At 40.6% G+C, this 20,787-nt stretch overlaps 1 protein-coding gene across 1 annotated transcript in view; it reads left to right on the top strand.

Annotated features, from left to right (window-relative positions):
• The window catches only part of sphkap (SPHK1 interactor, AKAP domain containing), a 47,173-nt gene extending 27,775 nt beyond the window's left edge, over positions 1 to 19,398 (top strand). The window contains exons 4-12 of the mRNA XM_033977570.2: positions 4,488 to 4,547; positions 5,394 to 5,492; positions 7,255 to 7,525; positions 8,310 to 11,583; positions 14,867 to 15,007; positions 16,376 to 16,459; positions 16,691 to 16,740; positions 18,572 to 18,756; positions 19,099 to 19,398. Coding sequence (XP_033833461.1) covers positions 4,488 to 4,547; positions 5,394 to 5,492; positions 7,255 to 7,525; positions 8,310 to 11,583; positions 14,867 to 15,007; positions 16,376 to 16,459; positions 16,691 to 16,740; positions 18,572 to 18,756; positions 19,099 to 19,254 — 4,320 coding nt within the window. The 3' untranslated portion in view covers positions 19,255 to 19,398. The remainder of the gene's footprint in view (positions 1 to 4,487; positions 4,548 to 5,393; positions 5,493 to 7,254; positions 7,526 to 8,309; positions 11,584 to 14,866; positions 15,008 to 16,375; positions 16,460 to 16,690; positions 16,741 to 18,571; positions 18,757 to 19,098) is intronic.
• The last annotated feature ends 1,389 nt before the right edge of the window (positions 19,399 to 20,787 follow it).

Raw genomic sequence — 20,787 nt, 5'->3', positions numbered from 1 at the left:
CTCCCACACAGGCACAGAGTGAGCCGTGTGTTCCCAAATTTAGACCGTTGCCTCTCCAGTGCTGTTGAGCCTGATGAGGTTCAATTGCTTTCACCTTCTGGAGGTCATAATCATTGGCCTGGTTTATCTCTGTGAGCGTGTCAGATGGGCCGGCTGTGTGGGGAGGCCATAGCTCCAGATAAGTGATGTTTAAAATCACTTCAACTGAAAGACAGGGGAGGGGAGATAGGGTTTGGGAAAACAATGGGTCTGGATGGAGAAGGGAGAAGATAAAGGGACCAGATATGTAGGTCTTGTCAGTGAGTAGTGTCAAGAAGTTCAAAGAAGACATATTATGCAAAACCAACTTTGAAGAGCTTTTAATCATGTTATAATTGTTTCCCTTCCTATAGGTGGCTAACACTCAAAGTTGTATTTAGAGTGGTTCATGCATGTTGGAGTGATCTTTGTTCTCCAGCATTCAAGACCCCATTGCTCCAAAATGTTATGTCTTCCCTTATCCCCCATACACGCCCACTGTTCTTTAATTACTTACAGTTCAAGGTTTAGTTTGTTTTCATACTTGACAGTTTCGACAGCTCACTAGCAGTCTTCCTCAGAGTGGTCACGTGATGTTCCTATGACGTGTCCGTTCAGCTGATTTACAGGTTTTACAGCTGTGTTCCTACTGGTGGAGGCAGAACGACAGCGCCATCTGCCGTTCTCCTTTTGGTTTGTTCCTTAATTGGTGATACAAGTAGGAAACCGCAGCGTCACCTAGCACTTCAGTGTTCCATGCATGGATCTATTAGAATAACTGAATAGGGTATTGTTATCCTACTGCTGTCTCGAGGTGACTTAGTGGCCATTCATTGGTATTACAATTTAAAAATCCCTCCTGTCCAGAAAGGATTTTTCTGATAGAGCGCAATGTAATTACAAACTGCTCATGTTTGGCTGACAGAGACTGACAAGGCACCTAGAGCTTTCACAAAGGTCCGTGTTTGTGGCAATTTTGATCTGCTTTCAGATTCTTAACTTTTTCTCAACTCAAAATTCACCTGTTGTCTTAAAAAAATTGTTATCTTCAACTACGCTCTATGTCCACTCTAGCAAAGTTTAGGCGCTGATTGGTCAGAGGCACATAACGTGGTACGACATGAATGAGCATGAAACGCCCTGGAAGCATAAACATTATAATTTAAAATACATCATTTATTTATTATTTCCTTGCCTCCTCTGCGGCTGCTCTACGCACACTCTCGACGCACACAGCCTCTTGGGGGGTAACTCAACTGCACATGGTCGATGGACAGGGCAGGACCAGATGTACCTAGACACTAAAAGCTAAACTAATGACATGAACAGGGCCATTGATTTTAATGGGCACCCATGTTTAGGTCCCGGGGCTTGGTTTATCCGGTGGTCAGAACTTTTTTTCTTTTTTTCAATATTGCGATTCAAAATTCCAAAATATAAAATAATGATCCACTGATGTTTTATAACCACACAGTAGACAAAAGTGTAATGCATCTTCTTTAAAGGTGCACTGTTCTGTTCTCAGTTCCAATGAGACGTTGTGTCCTTGGGTAAGACACTTCAGCCATGTTGTCTGTGTATAAATGTGGTCTTTGAGTGTAGAACTGATGATTGATGACACAATATAAAGCTAATATATTACTTTTACTTGAGTTGAACATCCTCATAGCACATACCGTTTTTGTGTCCCTCGGCAACACACTTCATACAGATTCCCTACTTGCAAAATACAATTAAACATATTATAGCTGCACATTATAGCCTCCTCCCTCATTGTTACATTGCTTTTGAATGAATTACAATACAGATGTTATCAATGTAAATTCATTCCGGCACACGCTGTTATGTAAACACAAGCTAATTACATATTATCATATTCTGAATGCCATGATGTGACCAATGTTTCACTAAATGCTATCGTAGACTCATCACTAAACCACGTGCGCGTTGTTGACATTTCGCTGCTATTCAGTTGACGCTATAGTGATGAGAAACATAGACAAGCTATTGAGCATGCTGCCTCTGAACGCACTGCTAAAGCTGACAGCAGAGGATAGCAGAGCAAAGGCGTTTTTAATTTTAATCTATGTAAAAAGCCTCGCGTCGTCTTCTACCGGGGTCAAAGAAGAGGAAATGTATTCACTAAACTGTCAGTTGCTGTCATCTTTTAAAAACTATTGACTGACTCGCATCTCTCCAGGCGATCCCAGAATTGTATCGTTGTGGCAGGTGAGAGGAAATTGGACTGTTATGAATGTGCTGCATTATAGCCTCAAGTCAAGGACGTTTTAGGTTGTTTGGTTGGAAGTGGAAAGGTTTTAGATTTCATTTATGAGAAGAAAAAAACATCAAAGCCTTTACGTAATAGTTATCTGTATGGTATTATAGTGATATAGGTTGTACTTCATAATATTCAGGGTTGTACTTAATAATATACAATTTTAAAAGTGAACTAGAAAGGCAATTGATAAGATATATTAATTAGATTTGTTCTTGTACTCAGTGGTTATAAAAGTTTTTAATCACATTGCATTTTAGGTCATTTATTGGTCCATTGGTCCAGATCAGTTATGTCGACCTTGACCTTTTGACTGAAGATGCGACACCACCACTGCAGGACCTTCAACCAACAGATGGTGCCCCATTACATTGGGGTCTGCATGTTTGTGAGTTCCTCAGACATTTCCAGATCGTCCCATCCCTTCCAGGATTGGAATGGATGGACCAATCCCGTGGCCACCAGATATCACACCTCTGGATTTCTTTCTATGCGGCTATGTTAAAGATACTGTGTATGAAACAAAAATATGGGACATTACTAAACCAAAACAAAAGATAACAGATGTGAATGCAGCCGCTGATGAGACTATGCTATAGCGAACATGGCAAGAAATCAAGTACTGTCTTGATGTGCTTCGTGCGACTAATGTAAGGTAAACTAAGGTGTATTAAATGAGGTAAAAAAAACTTTGGAAACCACTGAGTACAATAGAACAAGTCTGATTAAGACATCTCATCAATTGCTATTGTAATAAATTGTTTAAATTGTAAAGAGATTTTATGGACACCCTGTATAATGGATAATGTTGGTTTGGCTGTTGTAATGTTGTATTAGCTGATGTGGTGACTAAGAAGTCTAAATCCCAATGCTGTATGTGCAGATGTTTTCCTAATGGAATCTGATCCCCTTTAAACAAACAAATACCAGAGAAAATGCTTGTAGTGTATTTTAAATATTTATTACAATGTAGTTATAATATTTCAGAAATACTATTTTCACTTCAAACATAAGTTGAGAAGGTATTTGAAACTTAAGAATTGGAAGGACTTCAAAGCAGAAACCACGTTAGGATAAGGCCGCTTTGATTTTTATATTTAAAGTCTATGAGGAGTTCACTGACAGATACCACAGAAGGAATATTGCAATAGGAGAATATCAAAAAGCATATGTTAGCGTGGTAGTGTGGACTCTTGAAATCATAATAAATGGTCATATGTGACAAAATAAGAACTTGCTAAATTTGCTAACGGGACAAAAGCAACTGCAGATATAATTCCTGCATGTTATTGTATGAAAACATGTTCACCAACGCACCCTTCTCCAGATCTTGGGCTATAGCCTGTGGTTAGGAGTTCCTAGCTGAAGCACTCGTGTTTTAGGTAAATAACCTAGAGCACTTCACCCACAGGGATTTCATGCAAACTCCACGAGACAGATGCCATATGCCATATCATCTGGGAATCAACATTTTTTGCTGCGATGTCCTAGCCAATTTGATAACTTGCTGCTAGTAAATGTTGGAAAATGAGACAAAAAAGATTTTACATTACATGAAAAGATTCAGGTATGGTCCCAAGATCAAGATTAGTGGTTCTCAAACTTTCCAAGTACCACCAAAACTTAATCAGGTCTATAACAGCATTACCCCAGGCTCAGACTACACGCGGTGCAGCTCCGGTCTGCTGGCGACAAGTATTCCGTATAATTACAAGTAGAGAGAGGTACTGCGGTGGTCCAGAATAATTCAGTTGAAAGTCTACTTTTACTGGATGCCAGCTCCAACCACAAACCTTTTCCCTTAATAAATAAATAGTTATCGTGTGAACACTTGGTCTCACATGTTCATCTTCAAGGGCGGTGATCGCAACAGCACAGCAGAGTTACGGTTCTCGTGTGAGTGTCACATTGCAATAAAACCAGTCCAACATCTAAGCCATAGCTGGACCGGGTGCAGTCTATGCAAGACGTTATACCAAGTGTAATTTAGGACAAAAACAAGTCCAAAACTGACAACACATGTCTTAAGTACTTGTACACAGAGACTAACCCAAAGGTGACCAGAAATAGGATAAAAATGAACACACAACTAGCATCATTGTACCACTGTTTGAGAAGCATTAATGAAAATTGTTTGGATTGTTTTGTCCAAATATCTGTATGCCAAATCTTTTCCTTCCTGTCTCCTCAGATCTGCTTTGTGAACGTGGACTCAAAGAAGACAAACTGCCGTGAAGAACCAAATCTGAAGGTGAGCAGAACTCCTCTCCCATCTTTGTAACATGCCATTTGATTCCCACCTCCTGCTCCTCACACCCTCCCTCCAATCACTCCTTTATCTGTCACATAAAAAAAACTCTGTTGCCATGGATTCCGGATCATTAGCTAGAATTAGAGGCTTGACTTGTTTAGATATTATGCAGATTTGGATGCGTTTTTGCAGCTGCTGGTTCCTCTGGTGGGCGATTATTAATGATTTGGTAAACTCTCTTGGGATATTTTTAATAATTACACATCTCTCTTAGAAGCAAGCAAATCTTTTTTCATATCATGGATTGGGGAAGGCTGCAAATGACATTTTGGGGCAAATTAGAGTTTTGAATGTCTAAATCTGTGTCTGGGAACTACACAGCTTTAAGGACTAATTTACCTCTTATGTAAAGTTAACTCTTAATAACATTAATCGGGTCATATAATTATTATTTATTTATTTTAATAATAGTGCAGTATAGTTCTCTAATTTTATATAAAATATGTGATAGTTCAATTCAAATAGGACATCCAAAGATGCTTTAAACAAAATCATTCTTTCTCTCTACATCTGGTGGTGGTATGCTACTTCTGTAGCCACAGCTGCCCTGGGGTAGTCTGATGGAAGCAAGGCTTTCAATATGGCACTACTATATCACTCTCTCTCACCACATTCACACACAGACAAAGTCAAGTGTCTTGCCTAAGGACGCAATTGTTCTAAGCTGGACTCAAATTTCAGACAAAGCTTTACCATCTTTGTAATTTGGTCCACTCTGCATTTTGATTCCAGCCCTTCATGTTGTGTGATTGGCACTGTGTTATGTGCATACCATGTCTCTTGCAGATGTTATCAAGTGTATCTCCAGACCTGCCCAGGCTGGTGGAGGTACTGACATCACAACAGTCCAAAGACAACGAGCTCCTGCTGCTGGACGGCCTGGAGGTCAGTGTGCAAACAGAACTACAGCATAACTTTTGACACATGCAGAGAATTCAGCCATGGCTTTATAAAAGATAATGTTAATCAAGAACATCTTCAGCATCTGCTTGTGTTCAAGTACTCAGGAGAAAACCCGAATATTCATACATAAATTAGTAGGGCTGGGAGATGAATGACGAATTTGTTCCTCATATTAATCCATCTCAACTTTCTATTCAATGTTATATTGTCAGATTATAAATTAATAAAAATTCCTTTCAGTATTACTTTCCAGAACAGAAACAATACAGACTCAGTGCAATTTACCACAATAAAATAATCCAATTTAAATTCTCTCTGCACCAAACACTTGCTCAATTAAAATTTGATTAATTTTACATCCCGCATTACTACAACTACTATAACTATTACAATTTAAACATTTACTCATTAGGTTACCTTTTCAGTCCATGGAGGGAGCCCACAGTAAAATAGCCAGGGATGCAAACTCCACAGTGATAGTAACCAGCTTGGGAATTAAACCATCTTGTTGCTTGAGGGAGGAGAACTATAATCACTTTTCCTCCTAGCACCCTCGTTAAATATTACTGAGCTAAATCTACAAATTCAACGTGCTTTTTTCCATCCATATTGGTTAAACATATTGGGAATATGTGCATGTAAGAGTAAACTTTCAATCTTGAAATAGGTGCAGCTGTAATGTTATTCGTTCTTGCAACAGTATTTTCCTGAAAACCACATCAGCTATCTATTTCATCTGTGAATAAAGCACTCACTGGATCAATATGAGCTGTACAAAGCCTCTGCAAATAATTAAACTTGCATGAATCTGTGCTCTGTTAAACTTGCAGAAGTCGCCCAACAAAACAACATGCATGAACACCACTCTGTGTCTGAAACTACTTGTTTTCTTGGTTTGATATCAATATGCTTATAACTAGTGTTGCCACAATACTAATAGGGATGCCCCAATATGGATACTGGTATTGAGTATTGGTTCCTTGATATCGAGATCCTGATTAGGCCTTTAAGTGAATGTAATAAGACTTCTTGCAGGCTGATTCTGGCCTAGTATGTGTCATAATGTTTGAACTTTAATTCATGCAAAGTTGTTTAGTAGTTATTTGAAAGATAAATAACAGTTACATGACATGATTAAAACGTTTGTGTAGTAAGTTTTAAGGAGATAAGTGTCATTTTCACTGCACTGGAATCGGTTAATATAGAGTATTGCCATATATTTAAAATCAAAGTGTTGATATCGGTATCAGAACTGAAAATCTGGATCGGTGCATGCCTAAATACTAAAACTCATACTGAGGAATAGACTCAATGCTCAATAACAATTGCTATACCACGATGATAATAAAAAAACACTATTTCTTAAATCATAGTACTTTCTTTTAATATTACCATATGGCTTTGTATGTGTGTAACCCTTCAGTCATTAAGGTAGGTTCCATAGTGGTCCATAGGTGTATACTATAGTCTATGTGGTCTTATCCCTGTTCTCATACAGCTCAAGATCATTCTAATATTATTCAGGAAAGGTTTATTTCTTTTCTGTGATTGTCACTTTTTGAGTATCTAGCTTCGATACTAGTTTTAGTATTGACTAATATCTGATTCAATACTTTTGACAGCCCTAGTAGCACCACAAAACAATAAAGACAATACCATCAACCTACATTCAAAACTACAGTATCTTGTTTTAGGTATTGTTATGTGTATAACTCTCATAGCTTTCTTTTCATGTTTTATTCAGGCCCAGCAGCAACACAAGAGCACAGGCGTGTGTCTGCTCCAGTGTTCCGGACAGAAAAGGCGTACGGAGCCGGCTAACGTCATTCTGGAGATCAACAAGTTCCTGATGGGTTTGCAGTGGGGCCGGGAAAGGCAGCTTCAGCAGCAACAGGGCAGGGCAGTGCAGCGAGCCGAGGATGATACAAACCGCTCCATTTCCTCCATCGAAGACGACTTCCAGACGGCCTCGGAGCACCTGGGAGAAGACAGCGAGGATGATGGCTTTAGGAATGGTGGGATATTTTGGCCGTGTTTATGCACTAGTGTGTGATAATGTGAGACTGATAATGGGAGAAGGCAGACGCATACCCTGAACTTTTATTTTTCTTTTATTAAACCAAATCATACTACATTACACTACAGCAATATGCAAAGAAGGTCAAATGTAGTTTACAGTCCAGATTCCACAATATAGAAACCAAAGGAAAATATATAATGTCTTCAAATAAAAATCCCTCCAAAAATAGGCTTTTAAGCTATTGAAAATGTGTCTCATCAATCTTTCATAATCTGATGGAAATCTCTTCTACTATCACATTGTTTTATTGCAAAATCATGTTTTAATCACTAGTCACAATATTAGTCACTTTGGTTATAGTGCACCACACTGCCAAAAAACAAGTAACAGGGATTGGCCATGGCCTACTTGTTGTTAGAAGTATTCATTTATATATATATATATATATATATATATATATATATATATATATATATATATATATATATATATATATATATATATATATATATATATATATATATATATATATATATATATATATATATATATATATATATATATATATGATCAATATATTGTGTCTGACTAATTTAATTCAGTCAATCTGAATATCTCTCAGGTGTGGTGATGTCATGAAATCCAGAAATAGTTGTAGAAGAAATAAAAAAATGCATTGGCCAGTGTCAAAGTGCTGTAGCTTGGGTGCATCTGCAGCTGATGAAGTGTGTCTGTAATCAGACTGGACATTTCTCATTAGCTCTCTTGTATGTCCACAGAGTCTGAGAGCAGTGACCTGGCAGAGACTGTGGCAGAAGGGGCACCGAAACACTCCATCAGGCTGTGTCAGAGGGGACTGTCTGCTCAACATCCAACAACCAGCGAAGCCAAGGCAGAGATAGCACGCCAGGCAAGCCTTCAGACTAAAGAATCTGCCGGTTACTACGCTACCAACCTCGCAGAGTCGGTACTGCAAGATGCCTTTATTCGTCTGTCCCAAGATGAATCCTCCTTTGTCTCTGAGGCAGCTGTCAGCGTTTCCCGGACTAGTCCTGCCCATTCAGAATCAAGAGGACCCACTCAACAGCGCACCTGCTCTTTCGAACTTCCCAAAATAGTAATAGTCCAGAGTCCGGATAGTTCAGAGGGACCAGGCGAATGGTCGGAGAGCCATAGCTCCAACATAGTCGATACCGAAGAATCTGAAACATCAGAAAATGGAACTCCTGTACATATCGCCCATCACTGCAGTGCGCATGCTTCCAAACACGTAGAAGTGGCGTTAGCTTGTGCGGCTAATGTTATTGGAACTATCACCAGCCCTCAAGTTACGGAAAAGCTCGCAATGGAATCGGAGGATGATAATGAGGAAGAAGTAAACGAACCCGAGGAGGAAGTGGACTATTCCTTACCATCTGCAATGTGCGGAATGGCACAGGTCGCAGGGGCTGTGGCTGCGGTTGAACTGACGGAGGAGTCGGGAGAGTGTGTGGAATCTGATGTGGAATCTGTGGACGTCCACGCACCATCCAGGGGTCTTATGTCGGCAGTGGAAGCCTCGACAGCCTTCACACTTCACTGCAGCGTAGTGGAGGGCACGAGCGTGGAAGCATTTCGTGCAAATATCGCTGAAATCTTGCACAGAGAGGCTGCTGAAGTTTTGACGCAACCTCAGGGTTATAAAAGCATAGCTCATTTGCTGGAGACAACCCATTATAAAATCGTAGACGGGATCACGTGTCCAAAGAAATGCACTGACGATAGAGAGGTGGACGATATGATCAATGAGGTTGCCGATAGTCTTTTTAAGCATGCTCTTGAGAAAGCCAGGAAGAAAAAAGAATTAGAAGGATGCGGTAAAGAGGTGCCAAGTTTCCAACACTTTTTACAAGAGAGTGTGAATAACTTGCTTTTTGATGTTCTTTGCATTACACAAAAAAAGATAAATCATGTTTCTCGGAGTGATCAAAGCTTGTCCGACTCCCAAGCAGATGAAAATAATTTGCCTGACACCACCGCCAACAGAAATGGAAAATTGCACTGCTTAATAAATAGTAACCAGCCTGCTAACAGTGAAAACAGGACAACACAACACAGCGTGAATAAGGTAACTATTATTTCAAAGGAGAGACATCTCTCTGAGGACAGACATCACACGAGTCCCCCGCCCCAGAGAGAGCAGGCGATACTAAGACAAAATCTGTCCAAGTGTGCGCCATTGCCTGCCAAGGAATTCTCAGAGCATCTTTCCAGCCAGCAAGGTTCCATCAGGGATCCTTTGAGTGAGATTCCGGTTCACTGTGCAGAGAGGAGGGGGCGATTGGGCACAAGCAGTGACAGCCGACAGTCCTCTTTAACTCCCCAGTCGTCCCTCAACTCGTGCAGTTCTCTGGTCTCGCTCAAAATGGACACAGACTCCAAGACGCCCATTACATGTTACGCAGAGGATCTGGCTTCAACTGTAGTGTCGATGGCTACAGAATTAGCCGCAATCTGTTTGGAGAATTCCACTGGGAAGCAGCCGTGGTTTTGTGCTCTGAAAGGGGCAACGACAGATGGAACTGAGGCCTATCTGATTCCAGCTTGTCGCACAGTGCTCCGGAGGAAAGACGGTCCAGGAAGCAATGCTGCCTCTAAGAAACACAGAGCCCCACGTCTGAGCGAGATCAAGAGGAAAACAGAAGAGCAGCCGGAGCTAATGGAGCGCCTGGTGAACAGGGTGGTAGATGAGACAGTGCATCCGGATGAAATGCAGGACCCCTTCGCATTGTTCGCTTCAGAGGTCACAGCACGCATCATGAACTGCCCAGAACTCAATGTAGTGGACACATCCAAAGCAGGGCAACCACGCAGCAGACTCCAATGTGAGAGGTGGAGTAGGGGGAAGGCGTCAAGCTACGAGAGTATCCCAGAAGAGGACAGCGACCCATCGGGCACTGCCAACACGTTAGGCCCTGGAAGTCGCTTAGGTCAGAACTTAAGCCGGGGTAGTTCCATCTCAAAACAGTCAAGTTGTGAAAGCATAACCGATGAGTTCTCTCGATTCATGGTAAATCAAATGGAGACGGAGGGCAGGGGCTTTGACCTTTTGCTAGACTACTACGCAGGAAAAAATGCTAGCAGTATATTAGCAGCAGCAGTCCAACAAGCTGCTACAAAGAAAAACGGTCATCTTAATGTCAGGGCCTCATCTTGTCTGTCTAAACAGTCTAGTACTGAGAGCATCACTGAGGAGTTCTATAGGTTTATGCTGCGGGACATGGATAAGGAAAACAAAGATTATGGCATTGCAAAAACAAAAGAATGGAGCAATAGCCTGTTCCCGCCTTCTCCTCGTTCCCCCTTCTGTATCAGACAGTCCTCAGTGCCCGACCGGCGCTCCTCTGACTCTCGTCTCACTGTCAACTCACCCATCAAAGCTAACTCTTTCGACGGATTCGCTCGGAACGTTCACGGGGACACTTTAAATATCTACCCCAGCAACTCGGTGTCTGCCACTGGGCTGTGTAAGTCGGACTCTTGCCTGTATCAGAGGGGAAAAACGGACCAGATCACGGATATGCTGATTCATGAGACCTGGTCCAGTTCCATTGAGTCGCTAATGAGAAAGAACAAGATCATTGCAGATCCCGAGGACAGTATTGACCTGGAGGTTTCGGTTGACTCTCAGCCTCATGTGCAGCAGTTTGCCAATCGCCTAGCAGCTGACATCGTGGATATCGGGAAATGTGCTATTGGAGGGCAGCAGGACAGTATTGGGGCCATTTCACAGCCTCACATGCCCGTAGGGGAGAGGAGAAGGGGGTTCAAACAGTCACATCTTAGTTGTAGTCGCAGCAAATCCAGCCAGGAGCAAACCGGGAATGGATTTGGCTCAAAAGACAGCGGTTTGCCTCGAGTCAGGGGCCCAAGAGATGTGCCCTTGATACACATAGAGGGGGATCAGAAAGTGGAGGAGAGCTTACCTCAGCTCGAGAGCAGGGGGGCTGGACCCAAAGACCCTCCACCGGAAAACTCTGCTCCCAAACGGACGGAGAGAGTCAGCAGCAACAGGTAGAGCATCTGTCATTTCAACTTGTAGTACTTTGCAATTTATTTTTAGAACAAAAGTCGCTCCTATGGTTAGATAACACTTTATACTAACTACAAATAATAAGCCTTAGTAAAGCATGAGGAAAGACTTCAATTTATAATGAACAAATTGTTTATTAAGAATGATTCAGGCTTAGCAACAATTTAACTGTAATACCCTTGCCGTAATTCCTAACCCTAACCCATAGACTGTATAAAAAAGTGGACTATGGACCAAATGGACCACTTACTTAGGGTAAGTGATTCTTAAACAAATGCTTATAAACCTTTCATCTTTTTTCATGCTTTATTATTGCTTATTAATGTGTAGTTGTTATAAAGTATGACTAGCCTCTTTTTATGGATAAAACGAGCGATTTGGCAGTGAAATTCATTCATTTAAAGCTATCCCAGTATTTGAAAGATGCAACACCTTTAGCTTTACAAATAGAATAGATCTATTTCAAACCTTTCTCTCTGTAGTCAGTTTAAAGCAGCACAAGAGGAAAAGTCGTCTATTTTGGGGGGTGTATAGTTTGACAAATTATCGGCTCGGGCTGTGACTCCCTGGGTGATATACAGTGTTTGCAGAAAGCTTTTAGAGGCTTCATATTTCACAGGCCGAGGGGCATTTCACCTCTCCTTGATCACTCCAAACTGCATTCACATTGCCGAAGTTGAAGCCAATGGGTATTGGTAGAACAAGGTCAAAGTATTTATTTCTGAATAAGTCATAGGCAGTGAAAGGGAGATGGCTAAACGATCTCTGAACGTGCACTTTCTTAATATGGCTATATACATTAATGAAAGTTTCTGGATATATATTTCAACTATGATATAAGGAAGGTCTACAGTTTATGGACATAGATACTGGAGAAATGAAATTGCAATATGTATGATCCCTAGATAATGGATCGTATAGGCTCAACTACTGTTACCTGCCAAGTGGTTCACTGATAAATTAATTTTAAAGTTTGAGTTTGAGGGCCAAAATCACACACATTATAAGTATATAAAATAATAACTTAAAACTAAAGATAGACCAATATATCGGCCAATGTTGGGATTTTTTAACGTATCGGCTATTGGCCTTAAATTGTTTGGTCAATTTTCTGCTTATAACATACACACAGAGCTTTATTTTAATACTTTAACAAAGAGACAACTGCATTAAATGTGATACAGAGCTCTCTTTAATGGTCTGTGGTAAAATAAAAGAGCTGTGGATCAGTTTGTAGTAAATTTAAATGACATTATTTGAGGAAAATAACTAATGTCGGTAGAGCTGATCGGCCATCGGTTGTTCATCGGTATTGCCATCAGTCTGTCTCTACTTAAAACAATTAATTGTAGGTGTTAGAACTTGCAATCTTTTTAAAGTGTTATTACTAGTTTGTCCCTTAATGAGACCAGATAACTATAATAGTAAAATCGTGTTTATTTGTGTATGCTTGTACTATTAGTGACAGAGAAAGTAAAGTAAAAAGTTGTGTTGCCCAGTCAACGTTTTTCAAGACTATTTTCACCACTGCCATACCCATAAAAACCACATTAAGCAGTATAAAGTAGTTAAAAAACTCACATTAAGCCACCAAACTGCACTTTATAACGCACTTTTATGACGCTATAAAGAGACGAGTACCATTTGCGACCGGTCAGTGCAGCTCTAGGCCACCGTCCCATTAGCTTAGCCGTCAGACGCTAGCGCAGGCAGCACTACAATGGCTGATGATCACGAAATGATTTCACGAGACTCATCAAGCAGCAAACTCCACTGCTCTGGACAAGTGTGTGCGCGGCCTGCGAGCACAAAGTCCACTGGGAGTAGTTAGGAAGATTAAAAAAGCTGCATCGGCTGTGAAATCTAATGAAGCAGCAGAAAATGGGAAAAGTACAGGCAAAAAAGTCAAGCAAAAAGTTTATTTGAACATTTAAAGGTGTTTTGCATTACATCATTTTGTAAGGTTTATAAGGACAATAAGGTGGAACACTGGCCTCATGGTGAGAAGGTACTGGCTTAACATGCACAGTGGTGGAAGGTAATGAAGTACAGTAGTGAAGTAGTAATGTACTGTACTTAAGTAGATTTGTACTTTCTACTCCACTACACTTTTGAACAGGACTGAAAGTAAAAGTACTTTTCATATGATTTGTTCATGGTAACATCCTTTTCGAGTTCAAGCTTCAGCTTTGAACAAACAAAAATAAATACACAAAATTTATGTCAAAAATTTAAAAACTGATTTGTATTGTTATTGTTGACAAAAATATTTTATCGATATCACTTTAACAACTTAACACATAAAGTACATTTTTAAACAGGTATTTAAATACTTTTACCTAAGTGTGATTACCTGTGATTCTTTTACTTGAGTAACTTTTTGCCTCTGTATTTATACTTAAGTAACAAAATTCAGTACTTCATTCACCACTGAGCATGCATACAGAAGAATTGTATCAGTGGCAGTTGTTAGTTGGTAATATATATTTTCTCAATGAAGCTATGTGTTGGTTTGGTTGATGTGTAAAGATAAAAGTGTAAAAACTACTACTGCTACTACTACTACTACTACTACTACTACTACTACTACTACTAGTACTACCACTACTACTACTACTACTACTACATTTAGGCTAGTTTTGAATTGTTAAAACTCTCTACAGGGCTAAACACATTTCACATTTCGCTTCAATAACATATTATTTTGTGTAAATTTACTTGAGTTGTGCTGGTTCCACCTCTTCTTAGTTCACACATTGGTGCTGTGCCTCTGCCTCTCCGCTGTGAGCACTGGCACCATCGCAGTGAGGATCCATAAGGCTGATTTCTCTGTGGACAGGTCGAGGTTGGCAGCTCTCACTCATCTGATCTGGACCTAATTTAATCACTCTCTTACCCATCTACAGGAAAACAGACAGGACTACTGAGCTTACAATGTTAGCAGATACAACAGAGGTAGTAACAGGGTTGAGTAAACTTGTTTTCTAAGAACCTTCAACCTTGAAATACAGGTGAAGTTTGAGTGTACAGTTAGGACAAAAAATGAGAAACAAGAAACCCCTTTTAATTCTGGCGTCACGGACTGGTGAAGAAGGTTTTCAATATGAAACACTGTCAGATATTGCAATGTTTGTTTGTTTTTTATTATGTGAAAAGTTGTGTGTGACAGAAAGATGACAGCGACAGTAAGCATATAGTCATGACGTGAGTGATGTTTTGCCAGCCTTTGACAGCTGCTGTGTGGTGTGTGGTGTGCTCTCCCAGCAGTGAGAGGGACAGAGTGGTGAAGCGGGACAAGCGTTCTCTGAGTGCTAGCAGTGAGGAGAGCATGGGCAGCTGGTCTCACATGAGCCCGGAGGAAGACCCGCCCGAGGAGAGCAGTAGTTTTATCCACCTGAGCGAGGGGTCTGTACGCACCGCTGTGTCATGGCCCCATCTTCTGCTAACAGTGCCCATGAGCCACTGCCAGTTTACCCCCTCTGCTGCTGCTGCTGCTGCTGTTTTCATGGTGCTGTGGTGCTGTGTGCAGAGACCCCCCCCCTCCTCCTTTCTCATAGCCTGCATACAGGATTAGAGCAGCGTTAACCTCCCATGCATCTGCACAGGGCCGCTTTAGGAGCCCATCTCACAAAGCTCCCACATGACGACATCAAAGGCTCTGGCTCTAAACATTTGCTACACCATCCTCTGCTTCATCAGCGGGCCGGGCCATACAGCTGTATGGTGGGGAAAGGCCAGAGGTTTGTCTGGTACTCTTAAAGGTGCATTGTGTAGTGTAGAGGTAGATGGAGGTAAGATTCACCTTTGGCCAATGGAAACACTTTAAACATTTAGCAAGAAATCAGGTTTCGTAGAACTAACACTGTACCTGCTGATTCAGTGTGACCTTATGCAGCGCCGTAGTCCCACCATGTTGTGATCACTCTCAGGAATCACAGCCCCATGTCTACAGCTCTGCACGTGTAACATGACTCACCAGGTGGCACTAATTATAAAACAGTCTTATGTAAGACTCGATGCCACTTCACAATTAGACACATTGTTCATGCACTTCTCACTCACACTAATGGTGTGGAAGCACTATATCCACAGCTGCCCTGGGGAAGACTGAATGATCAGAGACATTACACTGGGAATCTGATACAGTTAAAGTGTATATTTCATCCACTGAAATACCATGTTCGCTTACACTAACAAAATTATCCTAAAACACATACTTAACACACGCATACCACAGTTGGGTTAGTCTGAGAATGATTGAAGGATGATTTTGAGGAATAGAGTTGTAAGGGGTAATCAAATGTTTTATGCAAGTAGTTTATCTTGGGTAGAGCTCCATGGTGATAGTTCTTATCTGAAGTATGGTGAACATGGGGTTTGCAGTGCAGTGGACCCTCTTTCAGTGTAGTTCTACCTAAGAGGATACTAAGACAAATAGTAGATTTCTCTTCAGTGAGATCGTTTCATCCACATATGCACCTTTAATCACATGCTGTGCTACATTAGCGCTCTGTGATTGTTTCTTGTGAAAGCATGTCAGTAGATGTTTCGCTGATGTAGACATTAGACAGCTCCAGCTCCAGACTCATCCCCTCCTCATGGACCCGGGCTCCTCATGCGGCTGGATGTCTCTCACCTGCTCTTCCACTAGAGGCCCTTCAAGCTTCTGCTCACATCCTACCACCACACCAGCTTACTAACTATAGCCTTTTTGTCTCTTTTAAAATCAATAAACACTTGATCTAAATAACATGATCAACCGCTCTGTTTCAGGAACGGGACGAGCAGCGCCTCCAGTCTGGGCCTAACCGACTTGGAAGCATTTTCCGAGGTGCCCACTCAAAGCACCTTGATCAGGTACACGTCATAGAATCAAGATAACTTTTTTTCTTAATAGTCACTCTGGTGTGTACAATACCATTTTTACACTACAGGAAGTCTACACTTGGCATATTGTGTTTCTCATGAAAGCAGCAGGCAGTTGATGTGTAGTTTTGACAGGCGAGCGGGCGGGCAGTGATTTGGCAAAGAAGCTAATAGCACATTGTCATTATGCGGTTCTAATGGTGTGTTTCTGTACTTGTGCAGTGAGCAGACAGAGAGGGGCTATGCTGCAGTGGTGAGGGGGACTGTCCCTGGTAAGTGTGTGCTGGATTCTAGTGTCAGTTCTGCCTTATTAACCGCTTAATTATTCAGCTCCTCCTCCAACACTCACAGTAGCTCCATTTGACAATCCGTGAAGCGTAAAGGACATTATGTGCTATTTCTTTTTAATGAAGGGGAATATAAATAAATGACCTTACTGAATGAGAGGTTAGTTCAATGACAAACTAATGAAGAAAGGATACTTTTTTTAAGTATCGTAAGTATTTAAGTAACTATATAAGTACTATATTTCAGTGCTCATATGGTAAATAAAAAGTTGTGAAAACTCAGATGAGTGCATATACTTGTGTTGTTGTGAACATTTAGACAAGATTTAAAACTGTTGACTTGAAATATCTACAAGATGTTAGCAAGATGATTTGTAAAACTAGATACAGCATCATAGTTGAAGTCAGTATGCGTAGTACCATAGTCTGGACTGAACTAGTGGACATAGGGTTAAAACAAAACAAAAAAACACTACCTGTTCCACATCCTGGACAGTTGGAACTGTTGGTTTCAAGTTGATTTCTCTGCTCACACAATCAGGTTTAACTTGAGTGTGCTGTGAAGAGCTTGAATGATTAAAAGTGCAGATCTGCAAAACGAGTTACAGGTGTGAACATTAAAAGCACTCATCTCATAATCAGTCCAAACGTGAATAGTCATTTTATTTATTTGTTTACTACAAGAACAGAGCATATTGAGCAACTGTATAATATGTATAATATGCCAAAGTTAACCAAGAGGCTAATTCCCATCTGTCGTCCTTTGCCAGATGTACAAGGACTCTGGGAAGAGGGATCGCAATGAGATAAAACATAGTCAGACATTTCATAGATTACCGTAAATTACAGACTATAAACTGCTACTTTTTTTCCATGCTTTGAATCCTGTGGCCTATATTATGATGTGGCAAATTAATAGAGGTTTGCCGCCACCGGGGGGCCCTCTCTAGCAGTAAACGCAAAAGTGAGACAGATGTGGGGAGAGATTATGCACTGAAGAATACACTAGTTTTAATTTTGAACTGTCATTTTGCCCATCATCCACACCTTCATCATGGAAAACATACAAAGAAATGCATATGATGCATCTTGTAAGTTAAAGGCAATCGATCTGGCCATCAAAGAAGGAAATGGAGCCACTGCTTATAAGTTTGGCAGTAATGAACCGATGGTGTGAAACAGCAGTGGGAAGAATTTAGTCAATGTAAAAAGGCGACAAAAGCTTTCAGAGGAAATAAAAGTAGATGGCCCGTGTTGGTGCTGTTTTATTTTCTAAACTTGCAGGTATGTTCATCCCATGTTGATGGCGTGTTGGTGCTATACTGCTGATTTTCAGGCACAGTTTGAAAAAAAAAATCCGTGTACCGTCTTTCTATGTAAATATCTCATGTTACAACATGAAAACCTGTGACTTATAGTCAAGTGCGGCCTATATATGTACAAAATGTATTTTCTTTTAAAATTTTGCTGGTGTGGCCTATATTCAGGTTTGCTCAGTAATCAGAAATTTACGGTAAAATAATGTCAGGCATTCCAGACACAGACGCACATGTTAAAGTCCAGATAGAGCAGCACAGTGTGGGTTTAAGTATGAATATAACACAAACATGCATTATTTACAGACAGTAAAACAGTAAAACAGTTTGAAAGCATTTAAAAAAGAGAGGGCAGACTTTTCAGTCAAAGAGCTTGAATTGAAACTAGAAAACGTTTTGTCAGAGAGATTCTCAATAAAGTAAAAATATGCACTGGTAGTTCTTATAAATATGCGCTGTTTTTCAAATCCATATTAAAAGCCATGTGCTTGTCTTTTCAGAGGGCAGTTTGGTGAAGCCAGCAGGGGACAGCACTAACCCCAGGGAGCTCCAGGTGCTGAACTGCGACCTTGACTCGGACTCCAGGGACTGGGAGCTGCGTGTGACTCTGCAGTGGATCGCTGCCTCTGAGCTGGGCCTGTCTGCGCTCTATTTTAGGAGGTCCAAAGAGAGAAGGGAGGCCAAGGTATTAAGGGTCGCTGCTGTTCTGCAGTTCTCAAAATGTGGCTCCCAGTTTGACCCTGATTTAGATCTGATTTAGTTTGCTGGGTTTCAGAATGATGGGAAAACCAGCAGAGTTGCCATGGTGATTAAGTATTTTAAACTGACAGAAAACTGAAACCCATGAATAGTTTTGGTTTAGTCCATGTTATGATTTTTTTATTTTTTATTTCAGATTGTAATATGTGATCATGTGACTAAGGACAGAAAAACTCCTACTTTTACACTATTATAAACACGACAATATAAAGACACCCAGCAAAAACTGTAAACACAATTTGACGTTGTGATCGTTCTGTTGTTCCAGTTTCAGAGAGTGGTTCTGCTGATGACCCAGAAGGCATGGAGGGTGGGGGACCTGTTCCGAGCCGTCCTTCAGTTCTGTGAGAAGAGTGAGGAAGAGGAGGAGGAAGAGCAAGGCAGAGTGTCTGGCCTCTTCGACTGGCTCCTGCAGACTTTGTAGAACAATTTCAAAAGACTCTGCTTGTGTAACTACTACTGAACTATAAATGTCATCCATGTTCGTCCAGCAAGTGTCTGCAAGCACAACACAACCGACAACTCCCTTTAAGACCTTTTGATTTAATTTAAGACGACAAAATGCAGGCTGGACTTTCTTATTAGGGATGAACTGGCCATAGAACTCTACGGAGGCGGGTTTTAACTGCTCGAGATGACACAAAGATAATATCCACAGATTTACACGCAACCAAATGATATTTATTTAGAGTTGTATTTATTTATTTATTATGAAAAAATCCAATATTCAGATTATTGAAATGATTTTATAAACTTCAAACATGTTACATACAAACATATTACAGTATGGGAAAGTTAGTATCTCCCCAATGGCAGTTTGTATAGTAAACATTCCAAGTATGTTGTTTTTTATCATTATTTTAACTGAAAATATGTCCATACATTTCAAAATGTAGTGTATTGACTCAATGTGTTTTTAATGTCTTGAATCAGAGTATTATACAATGAGATTGGATTTTAAATAAAAGGTGCACTATGGAATTTGTCTGGCCACTCATGCCCTGTTTACTCCATGGAAAAGTCATTGCTTTGCCCTGAAGGTTCCACGGTACGGCATTAAACATATCTCCTGTAATTACAGGTGTTTTTATTGCTAAAACAAATACGTTGAAAAAGGTGAATGGGGCTGCCTCTCCACAGATCTGACTTGTAAATTGGCTGCTTGTCTCCATGGAGATAGATAAGTTTAGTGCTGTACTGTGGAACAAACCAGGTTAAAATCTCCATGGAGACAAGCAGGCTATAAATGCTCTACCAGAAAAGTTACACAATGCATCTACCAAGTTAGAATCTCTGCGGAGACAAGCAGGCGATACAACCTCCACCATAAAAGTTCCATAATGCACCTTGATTACTGAAACACTTCCACTTTCCCATGTGTTCTAAGTGTACGTCAGTTTGTCGTCTCCACCTCTATTGTGAGTACGTTTTGAGATTTGGTTCATTTGCTCCCTGTAAATACTGTAAAGTAGACTGGAAATGGCTGCACCTTAGCTTTACCGTGTTAGAAAGACGTTCAGGTTTGTAATGTCAAATTTGTATGTGAATTTGCTCTGTTTCTCTCTTTCTTAACTACTAGTACTATATATAGTGCAACATCAGCATTGCAGGAAAGCACACTCCAGCTGTAAACTTGGTCACCATAGAAATGAATGTACTTCTCTTTTGGCAAAAATAAATTTATGTGATGTGAATGACCGGCACACTCTCCTTATTGGACCTGTTGAAACACCAGAACACTCAGGGGTCAAAGGTCAGACATCTACCACGAACAACATTGCCTTGCTCTGTAATAAAGGCAAGGCATTTTTCGAAAAGTGTCTTCCCTGTGGACACAGCAACTGAATGTCAGTAACTAGGACTGGACCAAACAACAAAACTGAGTACGTCTGCATAGGTACATTTTAATTTGAGTATGTTTACTAAAATTGTGACTCAAAAAACAAAAGAGAAAGCA

Source organism: Periophthalmus magnuspinnatus, chromosome 13, assembly GCF_009829125.3.
Source record: "Periophthalmus magnuspinnatus isolate fPerMag1 chromosome 13, fPerMag1.2.pri, whole genome shotgun sequence".
In the NCBI taxonomy this organism is placed as follows: Eukaryota; Metazoa; Chordata; class Actinopteri; order Gobiiformes; family Gobiidae; genus Periophthalmus; species Periophthalmus magnuspinnatus.
This window is presented reverse-complemented; position numbering and strand designations above follow the sequence as displayed.